This window comes from Dipodomys merriami, unplaced genomic scaffold (assembly GCF_024711535.1).
Source record: "Dipodomys merriami isolate MVZ:Mamm:240054 unplaced genomic scaffold, mDipMer1.0.p SCAF_36, whole genome shotgun sequence".
NCBI classification, from domain to species: domain Eukaryota; kingdom Metazoa; phylum Chordata; class Mammalia; order Rodentia; family Heteromyidae; genus Dipodomys; species Dipodomys merriami.
In genome coordinates, this window is record NW_027205159.1 from 14,851,296 (window position 1) to 14,874,803 (window position 23,508).

The window sequence follows — 23,508 nt, forward strand, 5'->3', positions numbered from 1 at the left end:
TCCTATATCCATCAATGACAATACTGAATAGAAGTAGGACAATTTTCCTCTGGATCTAAACACCAAGAGCAATTTTGTCAGCCTTCACGAAAAGTTCTTGCAATAATTCTATATTAGCTAGAAATGAGACAAGTTAGATTGTACATACAGAGGTCAAGTGTGGCTGTTTGTAAACAATGTATTTGGTGTTTAGGGATTGAATGGGGTTAGCAGACTATAAATTCATTGTTACTAAAGATTTCTAATTTATGTGTGGGTGGCTACTCAGGTTTTAGTATTTCAATTAACTTTCAGAAACCTTTTGTCAAACTTTCATTCTTTGGGCCTTTAATTTTTAAGTGATTAACTTCCCTTATCTCTCCCTTCTCCTTCTTCCAGCTTTCAAAATTTAGGATGATTGTTTTTATCATGCCTCATAAACAAAGAGTAAACAGAAAGTCTAGCACAATAAAGACTAACTGAATCTCTGGAGCCTAAGTCCAGTGACATTGAAGTCTTTCCAGTGCAACATAGGGAGCATTGGTACGGAGGGTTTCCAGGCCTTCAAATGACAGAAATAGTGGTGGAGTTCCAGTTCAGAGTCACTAACATCTAACTGAAGACTACATCTCACTAACTCATTTAGCCATAGTCCTAGATTATTCAGAATAAAAACATTCAGGAATTTTATGTCTAGAAAAGAATGACATCCATAGAAGATGATTGAAGAATTATATCCCTCTAATTTTTATTGTGTCCCTCCAGTGCTGTAACAAGGAGGAAGGAAGTTTTGAGGTTTCTTCTTCCCACTTGACCACAAGAATGGACACATTTTCCCAAGGATTGCTCATGTGTTTGGAATGTTTGTTTATGTATCAAAATGATTTTGGTGGTTTACACTATCACTCATCTTTTTGTTAAATTATTTCTTTCTCTCAAAAGATTTTCTATGTTGTTGTGTTTCCAAAGTTTGGTCCCCTGAATTCACAAAGCTAATTCACAAAAAAAAAAATGACAGCATTGTGTAGAGGAAAAAGAAAATAAGGCTTATTATTTGTCACATGTCAAATTAGAAGAATAGTGAAGATTTGAAATCAAATCTCTACTATCCTACTAATCAGAGAAAAGGTCCCAGTTTTAAGACGCTGCTCAAGGGGTCTGCTCTAGGCTACATGAAAGATGTCCATCCCAAGACTAAATGGTAGCACAATTGGTTCTTATCTTTTGGTTTGCTGTTGTCTCATCTCTTTAGTTCTGTGTTTGTGTGACAGAGATTTAATAACTTCCTGGGTTGGAGAGATGAGAGGTGACTGTCTGTTTGGGTTGAAAGTATGTTAAACTTGTTTTCCCCTTCATGGGCATGTGAGAGAGAAAGGGGAAACAAATGCAAGTTTGAATTTTTAGACATACAAATTTGTCCAGTAATACAAACTGCCTAGAAAAAATACAGAGGTGGGAAAGGACAGGTAGAGGAGAAAGTAAGGCAAAAATTGACATTGATGTACAAATCAGTTTTGGAAATTCTAGAACCCAATTGAACAATGCACTAAATAGATATGTTATGACTTGATTAAGGCAGAAGAATCAATGAATATATAACAATACAATTTTTTAGTAAAAAATCAATGAAAAATGAACAGACAATTCCTCAGTGAATTATAGGTTAATTTAGTGATTACTATGGCAAGATTGTATATAAAAACCTATAAAGGAAAAGATAAAAATAAGCTAAAAATATTTGAAAATTAACTGTTAAAAAGAGATTTATTTTTGCATTAAAGAGTTCTACTGAATCACAATCAGGTAACCACAGATAAAAAGCTGTTATACAAGAGAAGAGAATCTTGAAAAAAATTATGCCTATTTGCACAGGAAAATTCAATAACATCCTGGATTAATTTTATCATTAACAATTGAGGTTAGAATATAGTAGAATGGCTTATGTGACAATCAATAGAAAAGAAAAGCCAACCAAGAATACTATATTCATGACCCCATACCTTAAAATTGAAAGCAAAATAATAACATTGTTTTTCTAACGGCAAATGAAGAGAAATTGGTATGTGTAGACATACTCTGGCAGAACAAGAAGCCTTTCAGAACCAAAGGAAATGATAGGAAGGGCGCAGAACCTATGAAGGGAAAAGACCTCAAAAGGATTTCAGAAACAAGAAGCTAAAACCACATAAAAGTTCTCTCTTCCACTTATGTGATGGTCAAGTCTAGGAAACAAACAAACTATAATGCCACATGTTGGGACTGTCTGTTATGGATTGGAGGAGGGGCCTTTGCCAAACTTGATACTGAATTCCATGGTTTGTCTGAATTGTAGATCTGTGCTAAACATTGTACATTTCTTATTTTTGCTCTATACATTACATGTAGTTTATACTAAGCAAAATAAAATGGCCAGATCTAAATTTGTAAACAAATACCTAGAAAATAAATAAGAATGACTCAATATTTATGGAAATGCATCCTTATCAAGAAAACTGTAAAACATACCAGAAAGGGTTGAACAATTAGGCAGCAGACAAGAGCAGGAGGAATCATGAAGGCATTCCCTTTCTACAGAACACATATTAGATTTCTCTTGCTTTACTTGGTCCCAGGTAATGTCATTTGCTCACAGGACAGGCTCCACCCTCCCAGTGTCTGTTTCCATCTCACCTGACAGTTTTTCTCTCACCATTGTACCACCAGGACATTTGTATATTGCTCCTTAGGGAGGAGCTCCCTTGCAAGTACAACATAAAAGCTCAGCTCTAAGCTTGCTTGGACTGACCAGCATTGCTTACTCTCAAAATGAGGTGCCCTGTTCAGCTCCTGGGGATGCTTAGGCTCTGGGTATCAGGTAAAAACACACTAGAGCTGAGGAAAGAGATGGGGAGGGGCTGAGCTCTGCTCCCCATGAGTCTTATGTCCACTCCTGCATATTTGCCCTCTTGAATGGAAATATGTATCTTTGAGAGTGAGGAAGATTCCAGAAAGAGCAAAGCCCCATGAAGTTTTTACAAATTCTGCTGTGTATGTGTGTGTGTGTGTGTGTGTGTGTGTGTGTGTGTGTGTGTGTGTGTGTGTGTGTGTGTGTGTGTGTTCATCATGTATTTAATGAACATTTTGTTGGATGAAACAAAAATTTAAAGAAAATATAGCCTGCAATAAGATAATTGTGAAAATGTCTCATGATGCCTGTAATTAACCCTGTCCACTTTTCTAATTATATTAGGATCCAGTGGAGATGCTATATTGACTCAGACTCCACTCTATCTGCCTGTCACCCTGGGAGTGCCAGTCTCCATCTGTAGGTGGAGTCAGAGTCTCTTATATAGTGATTGAAACAGCTATTTGTTCTGGTTCCTACAGAAGCCAGGCCAGTCTCCATAAGCCCTAATCTATTTGGTTTCCAACCAATATTCTGGGGTCCTATAGAGATTCAGTGGCAGTGGGTCAGGCACAGATTTCACATTGAAAATCAGCAGGGTGGAGGCTGAGGATGTTGGTGTTTATTAGTGCTTTCAACGTACACATGTTTCTCCTGATACAGCCTGATACACACTGATACAGCCCTGAACAAAAACCACCCTGCCTGGTGTAGCAGAACTGTCACGTGTAGCCTTTTTTAGGAGTTGCACAACAGCTTTTCTGAGTGAATGTGGGAGCAAGGAGCTAGAGAAGTCAGGATAGTAAGGCACTGTTGTGCTCTCTGAGCCAAGCATTTCTGATACCCTTTAGGATATTGCAGCAAAAGCCATGGAATTGCACAGGCAGCCATATGGCTCCTTTGGCTGATGGGATGATAATGCATCATATCATTTGATAAATACGCATTCTGATTCCATTTTCTTCTCTATCATTTGTCCACTCGATTTGAACACTGCAAATTGTATAGTTAATATTTAAAAACTAGTGCTTTTCAAAAAATTCTCATCATTGGCTGTGGTGGTGGGATTTACCAGCTCAGTATTAACCTAAGCTATATAGTGACTTCCAGCCCTTAAGGGAACATGTGCACACAGCATGTCCAGTTGTGGGAGATGAGACAAGGCTGCAGGATCAGTGCTGTCCCCAGCAGGTCATCAGAGTCCTCTGCAGTGAGCAGGTCACTGCTTGTGCTCAAGGGCACAGACTGTGTCCTAAGCTTCATCATGCCCGGGCTAAGAGTGAGGGAAGGACAGCCCAGTGACCGTCCATTATACTTAGATTTTTTCAATTTCAGAATTTAAAATGATAAGTTATACAATTAAATATTAGTTTACCAATCAATTAATTAATACCTAATTTACTACTTATAAACAATAGACATATAGCTTTTGCATTCATGCATTTATGAAGTGTTCCTCAATGTTCAGATAAGAACAGACTCCAGTAGATTGAAGACTCTGTTCTTAGGACTCTGCTGACTCTCCTTATTTTTCCAGTCCCTCAGAAGCAGTGAGAACGGCCCTTGAGCTTCCTTCCAACACAGTCCTGGCCCGGGAGCTTTTTCCAGGGCCAGGAGGCTTTTCTGGAGGTTGGTTAAAGAGCTTTGCGCCCATTGGCCTTGGCTTTTCTTGGCTTGGGCAGACGCTCGCTGCCTGCACACGCTGCTCTTGGTCTTGGCGAAGCCGCAGGTACAGCTCTCGCCAGGACTCGCCCTCTGCTGGTTTTTCATCCTTGAATGCTTTGCAACAGCGGATTTGCCACAGCCTGTCTGTGCCACTGTGCCCCACTGTCCTCGGGTGAGTGTTCTCTTGAGGCTGGTGCGGAGAAGGGGTAGAAGTCTGGGAAATGGGTGCTAGGAGAATGCAGGGCGGCCTGGGAGTGGCTGGAGTGCTCTGTTGCGGGAGCCCCAGGACATCCTGGGGGCACCAGGGAGCTAGGGAGTCGCGCTTTGGTCCAGAGTACAGTGGCATCTTCAGGGACTTTCTGACAAAAGGCAAGGCCATCGCTTCCTCTCCCTCTCTCTGTCCCCCTTTGCCTTCTGCTCCCCTTCCCCCTTCCCTTTCATCTCCCTTCACCCCTTCCTCAACACCTCCTCCTTCCCCTTCCCATTCCCCTTTTCCCACTTCCCAGGGCACAGAGGCTCCCAGACTAGATGAAGAGAAGGAGGACATCCTTTTCAGGTCAGGCAGCCGACCCGAAAAGGCCTGAAGCCCAGGGAAATGAGAGGTTTCAGTGCTGAGCTTCACCATTGGCACCCTGACTGCTTCTGTGGAATTGACAGGATTGGCTGGATTGGCGGCTGAGGTTGGCGCCAGCTGTCCCGCCTGGTTTTCCTGGACCTTGCTTGCCCTTGGGACTGAGCTGTGCACGGAATCCGAGGGTCTTCTGGGGCCGCTGGAGCCATTCCTTTTCAGGCCTCCTTGAGCCAAGGCAGCAGCACGAATCCTGCCCTTGGTCCTCTGTCTCCTTGGCAGAAGCTGGGTCTGGTTGAGGGCATCCTCGAAAGATTGTGGAGGTGCCCGGAATTCCTGCTGTTGCTGGGATTTGCTCTGGTGATTGTGCCCACGGAGCTTCACTGTCTGCGTCTCTGGCTTGCCAGAGGTCTGCTTGACCTTAGAGGGCAGGGGACCTGAACCTCTCTTCCCCTCTTCAGAGGATCGGCACCCATCTTTTGGTCTGGCCCCAGCCTGTCCCTGGGGTTCCCAAGGGAGACCTTCTTGTGGGAGCCCTGGTGGATCCTGAGACTGCTGGACATGCCAGGCATGTCCTGGATACCAGTGGGCCCAGGGTCCCGCGAGACTCCAGGGCTGTCCACAGCCCAACGATGAGATCTGCTGCTGTCCCCAGAGGACTCTGGGTCCACTCGGGGACGCTTCTCCCGCCTGCTCCTAGGACAAGGGTTGGCAGACCGCTTGCCAGGTCCCTGGAACTCACACAGCTCCGCGGGCAGTGAGGGCTCTGGCCCAGAGTTGGGGCCTCCCCTCCCGGCTGCCGTTTCTTTTCCCCAAACCACACTTGACTCTTTCAACTTGCCATCTCGCACCCACCCTGACTCTGGCAGCCCAAGAGCCTCCTTCCTGGGCTCTTGAGCGCCATCCTGTTCAGAGACCTGCTGTAGAATCGCCGAAAGAAGCGCTGGGTTGCAGCCCAGGAGAGCCAAGGTCTCCCAGCGTGTGTCCAGCTCCTTTGCCATACTGCCCACCAGCGGGTGCTTCCTAAAACCCTTCACCATGTCTCTGACACCCGTGGCGCCAAGGATTTCTGCCGTGATGGGCAAGACTGAGAGCAGACTCAAGGATTTGCGGAGCTCCTCCGAACGTGTGCTGGAGGCCAGGTGCTCTTGGAGCAGCCGCACGGCTCCCCACACCCACTCGGCGGTCTGCGTCCCCATGCCACCCCTGGCCACGTCTACAGAGACGCGGGAAACACACACCTGGACTCCTCCATCCAGGGGTTCACTTGCCCTGCTCTGAGAGGACAGATCCACATTTGATGCCTTCAACAGGTCCTCCTGCTCCCTCTCACCATCCTCCACCTCCCTCTGCCCCTCCCCCTGCCTAAGATCATATTTCCTGGGCTCTAGACCTCCATCCTGTCAGGAACCTGGCCCAGAGCCTCTGATTTGTGGCTCAGAACAGCCAAGGTCTTCCAGTTTTTGTACAGTTCCTTGGCCAAATTGGCCACCTGTGGGTGCTTCCTAAAACTCTTCACTACCCCTCTGACACCGGTGGTGGCAAGGATTTCTGCCGTGATGGGAATGACTGAGAGCAGCCTCAAGGAATTAAGAAGCTCCTCAGTGTCTGTGCTGGAGGCTAGGCGCTCCTGGAGCTGCCGCACAACTCCGCACACAGACTCGGCATTCTGCATCCCCATGACACCCCCGACCATGTCTACAGAGATGCTGGACCCACTCACCTGTGTTCTGGATCCTGCTGGTCACTCGCCCTTCTCTGAGAGAACGCATCCACATTTGAGGACTTCAACATGTCCTCCGGCTCCTGCTCCCTTGTCTCCCTCCACTCCCCCTCTCCCAGATCATCCTTCCTGGGCTCTTGACCGCCATCCTGCTCAGGAACCTGGCTCAGAGCCTCTGATTTGCGCCTCAGCACAGGAAACGTCTTCCAGCGCTTGGCCAGCTCCTTGGCCAAAATGCCCACCTGCTGGTACTTCCTAAATCCCTTCACTGTCTCTCTGACACCCGTGGTGGCAAGGATTTCTGCCGTGATGGGCATGACTGAGAGCAGCCTCAAGGATTTGTATAGCTCGTCGGCATCTGTGCTGGAGGCCAGGCACTCCTGAATCTGCCTCACCGCTCTGCACTCCCACTGGGCTGCCTCCATCCTTCTGCCAACCCTGTCTATGTCTACAGAGATGCCCAGGACACTCACCTGGCTTCCTGAATGCCGTGGGTCACTCACCGTGCTCTGGGCACTCTTCTTCCAGTCGATCGCTGCGAGGCACGTAGGCTTCCTCCTGGTCCTCTCTGCAGCCGAGTCCAGAATGACCCTGCCCACCAGCTGTCTGCCTTATATAAACTCTTACTGCCCCACCTCTTCCCACAGTTCCTCCTGTAAGCCCCTCCCTGTCTCAAGCCTGTCACACCCTAGCAGGGGGTCTCCCAAGATGCACCTTGCCTGACCTTCCACAAGTCCCCTCCCTACAACTCCCCAGGCCAAGTGTCGACTCTGCCCTTCTTGTCCGGAACTCCTGTATCAAGAGACCCCCCACTACTCCTCTGATCTGGGGGACCAGGGGATGGTGCAACTGGCAACTTCCACTAACACTCGCTTTGTCTCCATCCTGTTTACAGGATCCTCTCTATCTGGCCCTGTATTTTCCACCATAATCCTAGACATACTTTTGTAGTTGCTCCACAAACTCCAGGGCTATTGTAGCCAATTTGACCTCAATGTCCTTCATCACCTGGTGTGCATTGGCACTTCCGGGATTGAACACTTGCTTAGGGAATCGCTGATCCCGCCTGCACCAATCCAACTAAAGGCAGTGGACATTTGCCTGGTCAAGTTTAATAAATATAATAATGAATGAATAAATATGTATATATTTGTGTATGTGTGTATTTTAACCTATGTATATGTGCAAACATATATACATACATATATATACACAAACATATATAGTTATATATAATTATTTATAGTTTATACATATATTTACATATATATGCAAATCTGTACTGGCCAGTGTCTTTTCCCAGTCTTTTCTTCCTCTTTTGTTGTTCCTTTTGAGGTTGTGGGCTGCTGGCTTGCTAAGGAACTGTTTTGTTTGCTTGCTTTGTTTCAGAGACAAGGTCACACTGGGAAAACCAAGTTGGACTGGTGCTTTGGGACCTGGTGATTCTGCTGCCTGTAGGCTGAGCACAGGTTTGGACCATCAACACTGAGCTCCTACCCCCTGTGGTTAGGGTGCAGTTTTGATCTGAGCTTGTTACTTCTGTTATGGTAGGAAGCAGGTTGGGTAGATGGGAGAGAGTGCCTTGATCTCCTCTATCACATGATGTGTATTGGCAGTACCCAGGTTGGATAATTAGGGAATTGCTGCTCACACTTGAAATAATCTAACTGAAGCCAGTGGGTATTGATCTTCTAGAGATACATGTATATATAAGTATATTTTCCCTTGTGTTTATATATATATATATATGCATACATACATATACATATATGTACAAACATGTATGCAGATACCTATACAAATGTACATATATTGCGTGTATGTGTGTGTGGGGGGGTGTGTACAGTTGAATGTCTTTTCCCAGCCTTTCCTTCCTCTTTCTTGGTTCTTTGTAGGGTTGTGAGACTTCTGGCTTGGTGGGAACTATTTATTTGCTTGCTGGGTTTCAGTGACAGGGTCCCACTGGGAAGACCAGGTTAAACTTGAGCTTTGGAACCTGGTGAGTTGGCCTCCTGTAGACTGTCCCACAATTGTGGACCTTCCACACTGATCTCCTAACCCTCCCTGTTGTTAGGGTGTGTTCTGATCTTAGCTTCTTCCTTCTTGTTAGTAGGAAGCAGGTTGGATAGATGGGAGAGAGTTCATCAACTTCTTTCATCACCTGAGGTGAGTTTTCATTTCTCAGATTGGATAATTGTTTAGGGAACTGCTGATCACTTCTGCACCAATCCAACTGAAGCCAGTGGCCATTTGTCTTGTCCATATATATATATATATATATATATATATATATATATATATACATATATATATATATATTTATAAAATTTATTCATTTAGCCTTAGGTACATTTATATGTTTACCTATGTATATGTGTGACTATACATATATATCACTCTAAATGCAGATATATATGTGTATATCTATTTATCTGTATCCCAAGCTTGAAATATGTTATCAAACAACATTTAGTAGGAAGGCTTTAGGATCTTATTTTTAACTCTCTTGCTCTGAAATTACTCATTTTCCATCCTCCACATTTCTATTGTTAGAAAATTCCTTCAAAAATAATCATTCCCCATAGTTTATTTGTTCAAAATCCTTACTAACAAGAGAAATCATATTCCAAATTAACCACTTCTTCTATTTCATTGTCTTTCTTTCTCTCTTTTCTAGTCTCTTTTCTGGAGTATTTTCTTTCTTTATTGGGGGGGGTAATTCTTCATTTTCTTTCTTTCTTTTAATTTAATTGTGAAAATAACATACAGAGGGGTTACAATTACATGGGCAAGGTAATGAGTACATTTCTTATCAAGTATTGCTTTTTCAACATAATGACTTGTACATCTCATTGCTGCAATGGGTCCACCTGTATCCCTATTTAAGTGATTTGTTTTTTCCCTTCCACTGCACAAATTATACCAACCTCAAGTACAATGAAAGCAGGGTTTATACCATGGGAGAGGGACATACAAAGCAATAAAGAAATCATCTTATAAATATGTTAGAAAAATCATAAGAAAGAAAAGCTTTTGAATACTTATCTTGGGGTACATTTCACCTAACATCAACTTATCTGACCTTTTCTGCTTGTCTCAGACATATACTAGTTATTGCAAATAAGGGAAACCATAGGACATATGTTTCATTAGGCCCAGCTTACTTCACTTAATATAATTTCTATGCCTCCATCAGAAAGAATGACATTGCCTAATTTGTTAGGAAATGGAAAGACTTGTAATTAATCTTATAAATATTAAAAATATATTTTCTTGCTGGGTGGCTGACACTAATAATCCTAGCTCCTCATGCTAAGATCTGAGGATAGTGGTTTGAAGCCAGCCAGGGCAGAAATAGTCTATGACTATTTCTATCTCCAATAAATTACTCAGAAAAAGCTGGAAGTAGAACTATGGCTCAAATGGTAGAGCCCTAGCATTGAGCAAAAAAGGCTCAGGGACAGTGCCCAGACATTGAGTCCAAGCCCCAGGATCAGAACAAAACCAAATATGTTTTCTCTTAATACATAAAATGGTTTTCTTGCACATGTTTCATCTTTATATATTTTTTCTTATTCTTTTTTTTTTTGGAGGGGGGTCTGGTCGTGGGGCCTTAACTTTGGGCCTCGGCACTGTCCCTCAGCTCTTCAGCTCAAGGCTAGTGCTCTACCACTTGAGGTATAGCGCCACTTCTGGCTTTTTTTCTTATGTGGTGCTAGGGAATCGAACCCAGGGCCTCATGCATGGAAGGCAAGCGCTTTACCACTGAGCCATCTTCCCAGCCCCCCTTCTTATTCTTTTTTGGGGGTCTGGGGGCTGGTCCTGCATCTTTTACTCTGCCTAGGCACGGTCCCTAAGGCTTCTTTTGCTCAACGTGAGTATGTTACCACTTGAGCCACAGCCCCACTCTGGCTTTTCTTGAGTAGTTTATTGAAGCTAAGAGTCACATGAACTTTCCTGCCTGAGCTGGCTTTGAACCAATATCTGCAGATTTCAGCCTCCTGAGTAGTTAGGATTATGGGTGTGAGCCATTGGTGACTAGCTTTCTTATCCTTTTCATAAACATAAGTTCCTAGTAATAGATGGATTAGTTAGTCTCTGTCTTTGTATTTTTGGTCTCTTTCTTGTTTGCTTAAGAAATATTTCTTGCTCTGTGGTAATTATGATTTTCCTATATCTTTAGATTTACTAAGGGTTCTCTTTCTTTTGAACACACAAATATTTACTCTCAGAATTATTTGATTTAAGCTACATTTTGAAGTAACCGTCAAACTTTACTTTTCTTCTACAGAGGCCCAGTGCCGTTTGTTAAGCAGATAATTATCCTTACCCCAATACTAAGTTTCTTCTTAGCATGGAAGGGGTTCCTTATGGGCAGATGTCCTTCTCCAGGTGTTGTATTTGCTGCCAAACCTTTCTGACACTTTACATTATATGTATATTTTATGTCATTTTCTGGTGTTCTGCAGTGTTTTCCAGTACATTTTAGGTTTTTCTGTTTTATTCAGAAACACTGTAACATTTTGTCTCCTATACAACCATCCTTCATGTCTATAGGGATTGGTTCCAGGACCCATGACAAAATTGGTGTCTGATCATGTCTCTCCTATAAAAAGTCCTATATTTACATATAACCCGTGACATTCTCCTGAATACTTTAAGTCATCTCTGTACCTTGGCATCCTCTGTTATGATACAGGTCCTTTGGTGTGAGGGTTGGAGATAATCTTACTGCCTCAATTCCAGGAGAAACATAAAAATATGGCCACCAATGAATCTCAGTTTCAGCCAGGTCTTGGCTGCTATGCCTCAGTGCCCTATAGGTAAAATGAAATTCTGGAGCAATAACTACTGCACAGAGACTCTACATGAGATGAAACATCATAGATTTTTGAAGAGAGTAACAGAGCGAGGGAGTTTGACCAAAGCAAATTCTATGTATATATGGAAATACCACAATGAAACCCCTTTGTACAGTTAGATGCTAAGAGAAGAAAGTTGTCTGTAAAGTATTAGAAAACTGTGTGGCTCTTCCTCTTCCTAAAAATCCCATAACAAAAGACACAGTGACCAGAGGAGAATATGAATTTATTGTCAAAGTTTGCCTGACAACAGAGCCATCAGAAGACACAGAGTATATGCTGAGATATGATGAGGAATGGAAGAAATGTGTCTGGAATTGAAGGGCTACTTAATGATAATAGCTGGACACGGAAGCTCAGCAATGCCTGTCTGTCCAGATTCTTCTTGGCCTTTCCATGTGGCCCTCCTTCCTCCCACACAGAGGGCAAGATAAGTTGATGTATAGGATGAGAAGTTTCTAATCTGACAACATGGGTGAGAGGTTTCTTCTTGGCTAGCTCCAGCACAGAAAGGTAAGACTAGGTTTTGTAGCTACTTATGGAGAAAAGGAATTCTAGTTTCTATAATTAGTCTCAGGGATGAAGAATTCTATTTCCTGTGATTTGGCTTGGGGATAGGTGAACAACAAAGGAAGGGCAGGAGAAGGTTAGGAAGATCTTGCATTATGGTGGCATTGGTACCAGGGTACCATACTAGGGAGATACCATTTTATGATATCTCAATATAGTTATTTTAAAATCAATGAGATGTAGTTAAATGTTAAGGGCTAATGTAAAGTAGTGGCACTACTAGTAGTTTTCACATTTAGAAAGTGCTTCTCAAGTTCTCATCCAACAGCCCAGTAGTGATTCTTCTACTGAGAATTTAGAAACAACTTCTTTAGGGTCTTTGTCTCAAGCTTGGCAGTCTCCTTGATAGAGAGGTTCCTCTACATGGTTAATGCAGGAGCATCTTAGTTGGTGATGCATCTACCAGATATTTTATCACTTTAGTGATTGTGATCTTTAGTAGATTATACAATAGATATTATCCCTTTATTGTTTTATACTTGTGATACTTGCACATTCTTGGTGGTGACACTGGAGGAGGGAGAATTGTGCTTCTGGTGGCACTTGATTATCTCAGGGGAGGGCAAAAATGACTTCCCCAGTAACTGAGAAAAGAGGCTACCCCTGAGGACAGGGATTTTTAGAACATCTGGGTGGCCTTGGTGGGTGCTTGAGCTCTCTACTTCACCTCAAAAGGCACATTTCCCACCTGCATTTTTACGTTGTGTTTGAATTTTTATGATTGCTGAGATAAAAGTTTTGGCCATCAGAAGAGATGACTGAGATGAGAAGTTTGTGGCACTCTGACAGTTCCATGTTGAAAGTGAGCTTCTCTTCCCCTCTGACTGAGGAGGGCTTCCTGTGGAGCAGGTGGCTGGCTAGGCTTTCCCTTCCCTGAAGGCTTTGGTGTTGGCCAATACTCATCAGGATGCTGGTCATTTCTGGCAAGCCCCAATGCTTTGCTCAGGTCCCTGCCACACTTTAACTGGAGCCCTGCGGGACATTTGGCAATTAGTTAGTGCTCACTTAAGCAATTCCTTTTATTTTCGGTGTCCTTTGAAAGACTCTCCACTCTGTGAAGTTTCCTAGGTCCCTGTCATAGCACTTGCAATACAACATGACCTCCGATGAGAAATTATTCAGCCAAAAGTGAGCCAAAGTGATGGGAGCATATAGGAAAACCTGTAATCATTTCCCAATTCAATTCTAGAATTGGAGATAACCCTGTGAGGCCTAAGAGCTTTCTCTTTGGTGAAAGCCTACCCAGCATTTGTTACCTTCTAGTGATAGTTGCCATTCACAGCTTTCAAATATCAAGATATTTGGTTACCACCAGGAGACAATCCTTAACAAGTTCCAGCTGCCATCACTCAATGTTTACAAAAGCATCCAGTCCTTTGATAAAATGTTTTAGCTTCATCTGACCACCTTTAATATGCCACCTTCAAGAATTGAATGGGATTCACTTCTTGTGTTCCTTTTTTCCATCAGTGTGAAAGAAAATATGAAAGAAATATGCTGAGCTGTCTGGCACCTGAAGAACAGGATGTTAGCACAAAAGAGCCCTGGCTTGCTTTTCTTCCTCCAACAAAACTTGGCCAAATCTTGAGATAAGAGAAATGACAAGAAGAAATTTGGTTTGATTTGAATTTGTTTTTCTCCTTATGATCACTAAAGCTAATTATTCTGGAAACAAAATAATATATTAGGGAAGCATTGAAGCATTGCTTTGTAGAAACTCTTGGTTTTTTTTTCTGTAGACAGTTAAGGCTTCACATGTGAAGAAAAAATATCATGAGATCCCTGCTTCAACACTGCAGTTGTTTATCTGAAGTAAAATCCTTTTCATCATACATTTGACATTTATCAGAAAAAAACAATGGCAGCATTCATATGAGGATTCCTTGAAAATCACTGAAATTTTGTGTTTCATTATGATAGGCATAGATGATTGGTTTTAAGGGCATAAATGGAGATCCTCACTCCTTCTGTTGTGTTTCAAAGGGCACCAACCTTTGTCACTCTTACAGCCCAGAGATGGATTTGTGTGGGGCATTCTATGGCCTAGTATGGTGGGCTTTATCTTGTCTGAGTGCTCTTGGCCCAGAATCAGGTCTAGGTCTTGAACTGACTGAAGGATTCTAGAGGAACTTACATGAATAAGGGCTGATATATTGGATGTTGGACAATTCAAGAGGCTGAGATATGATGATCATGGTTCAAAGCCAGACTTGGCAGGAAAGTCCTGGAGACTCTTATCTCTAAGCATCAAAAAAGCAGAAAGAAGAGATGTGGCTCAAGTTGTAGGGCATTAGCTTTGAGCAAAAACTCAGGAAGAGGGTCAAAGCACTGAGTTCAAGCCACAGGACTAGCAAACCCATGAAAAGTCCTGGATAGTGTTGTGGATCAGAGAGATATGGAAACATTTTCTTACTCACCATAAGGCTCAGTGCCCAAACTCCTATAAAATGAAAGAAATGTTAACCAGAGGAAAGCATCACAGATTCATTTACTCAAAGATTCATGTTGGGCTGGCAAGGTAGCTCAGTGGTAGAGTACTTGTCTTGCATGCACGAGGCCTTGGGTTTGATTCCTCAGCACCACATAAACAGAAAAAGCTGGAAAGGCTTTGTCTTAAGACACATTGCATCAAATGTTTGAGGAGACTCAGATTAAAAACAAGAAGGGAGACCTTTGTTTACAGAGTTAGGGGATGTGGTAATATTGACCCAGTCTTTAAAGAGGAATTAGATAAGTACAAAGAAGCCTGGAGTATTTTTTTGTTTGCTTTGCTTGTAGGTATTTGGTTGCACCCAAACACTAGAGGGATAAAGAAAAAAATTGTCCTGCTATGTCCTTGAAAAACTGGTCCCAGGGTTCTTGCAGACAACCAAATCTGCAGAGGCTGAAGTCTCAGGTAATAGGACGTTATATTTGCATAGAACCCAGGCATACTCTCTAGGTCACTTACATTACATAATACCATGTGGATTTTATGTAAACAGCTGATATATATTTAAATTTGTGGTTTAACTTATTTTTTTTTAATTGTATTTTATTTTATTTGAGAACATACTGTAAAAAGGGGCTACAATTACATGGGCAGGATAATGCATACATTTCTTACCAAGCATTGCAGCCTCCTCCTTTGTTTACCCTTCACTTCCCTTCCCCGCCTCCCCCCTCCCCCCACCCAATTTTACCCCCCTCCCCCCACCCAATTATACCCCCCTCCCCCCCCACACCGGCATTGTAAAGCTGGTTTTGACATGACATTTTGTACTTCTCATTGTTGCAACAGGTCCACCTGAATCCTTAAACGACTTGTTTGTCCCCATCTACTCCACATGTTATACTGACATCAAATATAGTGAAAACGGGGGTTACACTGTGGGGGAGGGACATACAAAGCAACAAAGAAATAATCTTATAAATGCATTAGAAACACATGCATGAAAGAAACGAAAACATTAAAATACATATTTAAGGGTTCATTTTCCTAACATCACATTATCTGGCCTTTTCCGCTTGACTCATACCTATACTAGATATTGCAAATAAGGGAAACCATGGGACCTATGCTTCTTTGGGCCTGGCTTACTTCACTTAATATAATTTTTTCCAAACCTTTCCATTTCCTAACAAATGGGGAAATGTCATTCTTTCTGATGGAGGCATAGAATTCCATTGTGTATATATACCACATTTTCTTGATCCATTCATCTACTGAGGGGCATCTGGGTTGGTTCCATATCTTAGCTATGGTAAATAATGCTGCAATAAACATAGTTGTGCTGGTAGCTTTAGTGTGGTCTTGTTTGTAAACATTTGGGTAAATGCACAAAAGTGGGATTGCTGGATCATAGGGGAGATCTATGTGAAGTCTTTTGAGGAAACTCCATACTGCTTTCCAAAGTGGTTGAACAAGTTTACATTCCCACCAACAATGAAGTAGGGTTCCTTTCTGTCCACATCCCCTCCAGCATCTGTTGTTATTAGAGTTCTTGATTTTTGCTGTTCTAACTGGAGTGAGGTGATATCTCAATGTTGTTTTGATTTGCATTTCTTTTATGGCTAGGGATGTTGAACATTTCTTCATGTGTCTATTGGCCATCCTTCTTTCTTCTTCAGAGAAGCTTCTCTTTAAGTCTTTCGCCCACTTATTTATTGGGCAGTTGTTTCTTTGAGGATTTGTTGTTGGGTGGTTTAATTTTTTGAGTTCCAAGTATATTTTAGATATGAGACCCTTGTCCGTTGTATGGCTAGTAAAGATCTTCTCCCAATCGGTGGGTTTTCTATTGATCTTGCCAGCTATGTCATTTGTCCTGCAGAAGCTCTGCAATCTTATGCAATCCCATTTGTCCAACCTTTCTTTGATTTGTTGTGCTTCCGGGTCTCTATTCAGAAAATTTCGACCTGAGCCAAGGAGACCTAGGGTTTCTCCTATTCCATCCTGTAATGTTTTCAGAGTGTCTGCTTTGAGTTCAAGGTCTTTGATCCATTTGGAGTTGATTCTGGTGCAGGGTGATATATAAGGATCTAGCTTTAGTTTTCTACATGTAGTTAACCAATTTTGCCAGCACCATTTACTGAAGAGGCTGTCTTTCTTCCATTCTATTGTTTTAGCTTCCTTATCGAAGATTAGGTGGCTATAGGTCTGTAGGTTCATTTCTGGGTTTTCAATTCTATTCCATTGGTCCTGAGGTCTGTTCTTATGCCAATACCAAGCTGTTTTGATTACTATGGCTTTATAGTAGAGTTTGAAATTTGGTATTGATATTCCTCCAGCAGTGTTCTTTCCGTTGAGGAGCGTTTTTGCTATTCGGGGTCTTTTATTGTTCCATATGAATTTTTGGATTGCCTCCTCTATTTCCTTGAAGAATGAGGGTGGAATTTTGATAGGTATCGCGTTGAATTTGTAGATAGCCTTGGGAAGTATTGCCATTTTCACGATGTTAATCTTGCCAATCCAGGAGCATGGGAGGTTTTGCCATTTTTTAAGTTCTGTGTTGATTTCCTTTTTCAAGATTTTAAAGTTTTCATCATAGAGGTCCTTCACTTCTTTGGTTAAGTTAATTCCTAGGTATTTTATTTTTTGTGGGGCTATTACAAATGGAGTTGCTTTCCTAATTTCAGCCACACTTTTCTCATTGTTGGCATATAGAAAAGCCATTGATTTTTGGGGGTTAATTTTATAACCTGCTACTTTGCCAAAGTTTTGAATCAGCTTGAGTAATTTGGGAGTGGAGTCTATGGGATTCTTTAAATACAAGATCATGTCATCTGCAAAGAGGGAGAGTTTTATTTCTTCTTTCCCTATTTGGATCCCCTTTATGTCTGCATCTTGTCTTATTGCTGTAGCTAGGCATTCTAATACTAGATTGAAGAGAAGTGGAGAGAGTGGGCATCCTTGTCTTGTTCCTGAGTTAAGAGGAAATGGCTTTAGTTTTTCACCATTGAGTATAATGCTGGCTGTAGGTTTGTCATATACAGCCTTTATTATATTGAGGAATGTTCCATGGATTCCTAATTTTTCCAGAACCTTCATCATAAAGGGGTGTTGGATCTTGTCAAATGCTTTTTCTGCATCTATTGAGATAACCATGTGGTTCTTATTCTTGCTCCTGTTGATGTGATGAATAATATTAATTGATTTGCATATATTGAACCAGCTTTGCATCCCTGAAATGAATCCTGTTTGATCATGGTGTATGATTTTTTGGATGAATTGTTGAAGTCGATTGGCCAAAATTTTGTTGAGAAGTTTTGCATCAATGTTCATCAAAGAAATGGGTCTATAGTTCTCTTTCTTTGATGAGTCCCTGCCTGGTTTTGGGATGAGGGTTATGATGGCTTCATAGAATGTGTTCGGTAGTGAGCTTTCTCTTTCAATTTCATTGAAGAGTTGGAGGAGTATTGGTGTGAGCTCTGCTTTGAAGGCCTTGTAAAATTCCGCTGTAAAACCATCTGGTCCTGGACTTTTCTTAGCTGGGAGGTCTCTTATTGCTGTTTCTATTTCGATGCTTGATATGGGCCTGTTAAGCTGGTTTAACTCATCTTGGTTTAGTTTTGGCATGTCAATATTTGCTAGGAAAAGGTCCATTTCTGTCAAGTTCTCAAACTTATTAGCATAAAGTTTTGAGAAGTATTCCCTTATAATGTTCTGAATCTTGGTTGTTTCCGTGGTGATGTTTCCATTCTCATCTCTGAGTTTATTAATTTGGGTGTGTTCTCTCCTTTTTCTGATAAGGTTTGCTAAGGGTCTGTCAATTTTGTTAAGTTTTTCGAAGAACCAACTCTTTGTTTTGTTGATTCTTTCTATAGTTTTTTTGGATTCTAATTCATTTAATTCTGATTTAATTTTGATTATTTCTTTCCGTCTACTGGATTGGGGTTTATCTTGCTGCTCTTTTTCAAGGAGGTTTAGATGTGTCATTAAATTATTAGTTTCCGATCTCTCCAATTTGTTGATGTAGGAGCTCAGAGCTATAAACTTGCCTCTGAGTACTGCCTTTGCTGTGTCCCAGAGGAGCTGGTAATTTGTGTGTTCATTTTTGTTGAATAGCATGAACATTTGAATTTCCTTTCTAATCTCTTCCATGACCCACTCTTGATTCAGCAGTGTGTTGTTCAGCCTCCATGTGATACCGGACTTTCTTTGGTGGCTTTTGGTGTTGAGTTCTAATTTTATTCCCTTGTGGTCAGAGAGAATGCAAGGTATAACTTCAATGTTTCTGAATTTAGACAAGTTTGCTTTGTGGCCTAAAATGTGGTCTATTTTAGAAAACGTTCCATGTGCTGCTGAGAAGAACGTGTATTCTGATGCTGCTGGGTGAAATGTTCGGTAAATGTCTGTTAAGTCTAGTTGATCTATGCAGCTGTTTAGATCTGCGGTTTCTCTGTTGAGTTTTTGCCGAGTTGATCTATCTAGTGGGGAGAGTGGTGTGTTAAAATCCCCAACGATTAATGTCTTTGGATCTATCTGGGATTTGAGGGAAAGTAGTGTTTCTTTGATAAATTTGGTGCTCCATTGTTTGGCGAATAGATATTTAGAATTGTAATATCCTCCTGAAGGAGAGATCCTTTAATTAGTATGTAGCGACCTTCTTTATCTCTTCTCACGAATTTCAATTTGAAGTCTATTTTATCTGATATTAGGATTGCAACTCCCGCCTGTTTATGAGGGCCGTTTGCTTGGTAGATTTTGTTCCAGCCTTTAACCTTGAAAATATGTTTGTTTTTACGGGCAAGATGTGACTCCTGCAGGCAGCAGATAGAAGGGTCTTGTTTTTTAATCCAACTAGACAGTCTATGTCGCTTAATTGGAGAGTTCAGTCCGTTAACATTAAGAGATAGGACTGAGAGGTATTTGGGAGTTCCTGCCATGTTATCCACCTTCTTGGGGGCTGTGAAAACTGGGTTCTTCCTAAGGTTCTTGGATTCTCAGTTTGGGTGCAGTTTCTTGGCCTTTGTTGCGTTCTTGTTGGTTTTCTATGTGTAGGACATCTTTAAGAATCTTTTGCAGGGCTGGTTTGGTGGAGATGTATTGTTTCAATTTTTCTTTGCTATGGAAGGTTTTTATTTGGCCTTCAGTTATGAAGGAGAGTTTAGCTGGGTACAGTATTCTTGGTTGATAGTTGTTTGTTTTTAGGGCATGGCATACATCATTCCAGGCTCTTCTTGCTTTGATTGTCTCTGGTGAGAAATCTGAGGTAATTCTAATTGGTTTCCCTTTATAGGTGATTAACCTTTTCTCCTTGACAGCTTTAAGGATCTTTTCCTTGGTCTGGGTTGATCCTGTGTGGATTATAATGTGACGGTGGGATGTCCTATTCTGGTCTGGTCTATTTGGGGTTCTAAAAGCTTCTTGTATCTGAATAGGCCTATCTTTTTGTATGTTTGGGAAGTTCTCTGCTAGGATCCTGTTAAACAAATTTCCTAGGCCATTAACTTCTGTTTCTAGGTGCTCCTCTACACCCATTATCCTTAGATTGGGCCTTCTGATGGTGTCTTCCAGGTGTTGGATAGACCTATCATATTTCTTGGACTTGTCTTGGATGGTTGTATGTTCTTTCTCTATAATATCTAGGCTGTCTTCAATCCCTGAGATTCGATCTTCTGCATGGTCTAACCTGCTGTCAAGACTCTCTACTTTGTTTTTTATCTCTTTTCCTTCTAATTGGTCAGCTTTGATGGCTTCAAGTTCTTTGTTGAAGCTCTGTTTTAGGTCTTGTATGAATTTCTTTACTTCCTTAATTTGGTGTTCAGTGTTTGTTCTCAAATCACTTAGTTGATTGGTTATGGTTTCTTTGGACTCCCATTCCTTCTGTTGGGTTCCATTCTGCCTTCCCTTTGTGGTCTCCCTGACTTCCTTCAGCTCTTTGTTAATGGATTCCATGAATGTCTTTAGTGATCTTTGTGTATTCTCTACCTGGTCTCTCTTAATTCGTGAATTACTCTTTGATTAGTTTCCTCCCTTCTGTGGGATTCCTGCAGTTCTCTTTGAGTGTTCTCTGCCTGCTCACGCCATTCCTCCCTTTCTCTTTGAGTATTCTCAAGTTGTTCACGCAAATCCTGTATCAGTTTTTGAGAAGCTTCCTCACGCTTATGATGTTCCTGTATAAACTTCTGGGATGCCTCCTCTCTCTCCTTATCACGCTCATACAGAGTCCTTTGTACATTGTCAAACTTCTCATTTATCATGTTTGCTATTAGTGTTTGTAGAGCTATTTGGGAACTCTCCTCTGGATTATTCTTTATCTGTTCTAATCCCTGATTATCAAGGTTGGGAATTGAGATACCCGAATTTGCCATTTTTCTTGTGTTTTTCCGGCTTACTCGGCCCATTTGAGATACAGATTGCACCAGTTTTGTGCTAGAACACTATCTTAAGGCAACCATCAACCAAAGTTTGCATTTGTACAGTCAATAGTCTACAGATACAATCTAGTTCAACAGATACATCTATTCAACATCAAACGACTATATGTTAAAGGACTTCGAACCGCAGAAAAGAATTTGGAAAACCAGAAATTATTAGGATTAGGGAGAGATGTGGGTAAAAAATAGGAATAGATTGGTGTGGGGAGGCACAGGGAGAGTTAACTATGTCCTAATCACAGTGCAGGAAATGGGTTGGGTAGGATGCAAGTAGAGAGAGAGAGAGAAAGAAGAGACGGAAAGGGGAATAAAGAGAGACCAGAAAAAGAATAGAAACATAAAAATTAATGTTATTATAGAGGTTAAAAGACCGTCTATTTAGAGAGGAATGTGAATATGTTCAGAGAAGGGGAGGGACATAGAGGAGATGTGGAAAGCTTTAAGGATGGGAAAGGGAGAAGAAAAGATCAGAAGTTCAGTAGAGCTAGATAAAAAACAAAAAGATAATTAAGAATGAAAGAAAAAGAGAAAGAAGACAAGAAAAGAAAGGAAAACTCTCATTCACGTATTCCTAAAATAAAAATTATAAGATGAGAAAAAAAAATTACTGGAAAACAATTATTTTTTCAGAAGAGGCAAAAATTAAAGATTAATAAAAGTTTTAGAAGGGAAAAAATTTATATATATATATATATATATATATATATATATATATATATATATAAGGTAACAAAAAACAAAAAACAAGCAAAAAAAAGAAAAGAAGAAGAAGAAAAAAAAAAGAAAAAAAAAGAAAAAAAAGTCTTTTGATTTTTTTTTTTTTTGTGGGGGGGAGGAGTGGGAAGAATCCTGTATCTCCCTTTTGTCTGCGACCAGTCTCTTGTAGTCTCTGGTCAGCTTGAGGTCCTGTGGCTTGATTGGTTTCTTAAGTCGGTTGGTTGGAAGAGGCAGAAAAATGCTCTGCTTTACCCAAGATTTTGAGATCCCCCTCCCAGGTTAGTTTTCTGGGAGGGTGGTCTGCTTTGAGAGTCACAAAAGAGGGGGATGTGGTTATGAGGCTAGGTTCTGGGTAGGGTTGAGGCCTTTCAACAAACAGTAGCTTTTCCCTGGGGCTATTTTGTGATAGAGCTCACAGCGCCCAGCCTGGAGCCATTCTCAGGGTTTCTGTTTTTCAATTGATTGTGGTGGCTGCTAGAGGGAGGGGCAGCCTCTGGCTCTGGTTACCCTGTGACACTAGGCACTCCGATGGCTGGCGCCTGAGCTGGGTGACTTTTCCCTGGATGGAGCTGAGTCTGGCAGGTCACTTCGCCGTTAAGTTCTTGTGACCTGCTAAATGACTCGTTTTATTCCAAGGCCTGAGCTGGAGCTAGCAGCAACTCCGAGCTTTGTGGGTATCCAAGATGGAGATCCCCGGTGCTGGGGGGGGAGGGGTGGCCTTCCCTCCTCTGCTCCCTGAGGAGTGAGGATGTCGGGCTTGTACTCACGCCGAGTCTTGGATCCTGGGTCGTCTCTGGTCTGCAAACAGCAGGATGAAGATGTTCGCTCCTTGTCGGTTCTTGTTGGTGTTGAGTAGAATCCGCTCGTCCGCTGCGTCTGGCTCCTTCGTCCCCGACTCTCTGTGTCTCCTAACTTTGTTTTTTTTAGTTTATGTAGTCCATACTAGGTTAAACTCATAGGTATGGAGGTGTTAGCAGAAACTTAGAGCTAGTTGACCTTGAGTGCCTAGCTCTGGCAAGACTGAAAGAGTAAAGGTGATAGAGAAGGTTATTTCAGGAGAAATATGGCAGAGCAAGAGAGCACATGGCACACACTTAGACAGGGAAGACAGCAGTTCAGTCCAGCTCAACCATCATGTGCTATCTTTAGGGTTATAGAGCTTGATCTTTAATTATATATGGAGAATTGGGGCCCACGAAGATGACTTTTGGATTGGTGTTTCTTCTTTCTGGTAAGGCCAAAGATTTATGTCTACATTCTATTGTCTTTCTTCCCCATTCTCTCATATTCTCAACCCTCATTTCAGGATTGGCTTATCAGCTTATCTTGCCACATGCAAGCTGTGTAGCACACAATTCCCTGACTGCCTGCTTTAAAAAAAAATATTCATGGACTTGAACCCCTGGGCCTGGACTCTGTCCTTGAAGTCTTTTTGCTTAAGGCTAATGTTCTTTGAGCCACAGCTCCATTTCCTGTTTTTTGGTGGTTAATTGGAGATAAAGGGTCTCACAGACTTTCTTGCCTGGGCTGGCTTTTAAATATAGATCCTCGGATCTCAGGCTTCTGGGTAGCAGGGATTACCAGTGTGAGCCACCAGCATGGGGCTTGACTGCCCACAGCTTTTCTACTACCAGTAGCTTTCCATGGTGGGGTATATCTAGAGTCAGCCTTGAGGTTCTTT

General features: G+C 41.8%; 1 protein-coding gene across 1 annotated transcript; it reads right to left on the reverse strand.

The window, feature by feature from the left end:
* Positions 1–4,388: 4,388 nt before the first annotated feature.
* On the reverse strand, positions 4,389–6,295 carry LOC138804382 (elongin-A3 member D-like). Its single transcript, XM_069988673.1, has 2 exons — positions 5,618–6,295; positions 4,389–5,516 (listed from the first exon to the last, which is right to left on the reverse strand). Exons 1-2 carry the CDS (start codon positions 6,293–6,295, stop codon positions 4,389–4,391), a joined length of 1,806 nt encoding a protein of 601 aa, XP_069844774.1.
* Between the last annotated feature and the right edge of the window lie 17,213 nt (positions 6,296–23,508).

Excerpts from the sequence above, each read along its gene's own strand:
- LOC138804382 (XM_069988673.1), bottom strand. The coding sequence starts at position 6,295 with ATGGGGACGCAGACCGCCGAGTGGGTGTGGGGAGCCGTGCGGCTGCTC. Across the intron at positions 5,517-5,617 it reads ACCAGGGCTCCCACAAGAAG|GTCAAGCAGACCTCTGGCAA; the intron begins GTCTCCCTTGGG and ends CTGCCCTCTAAG.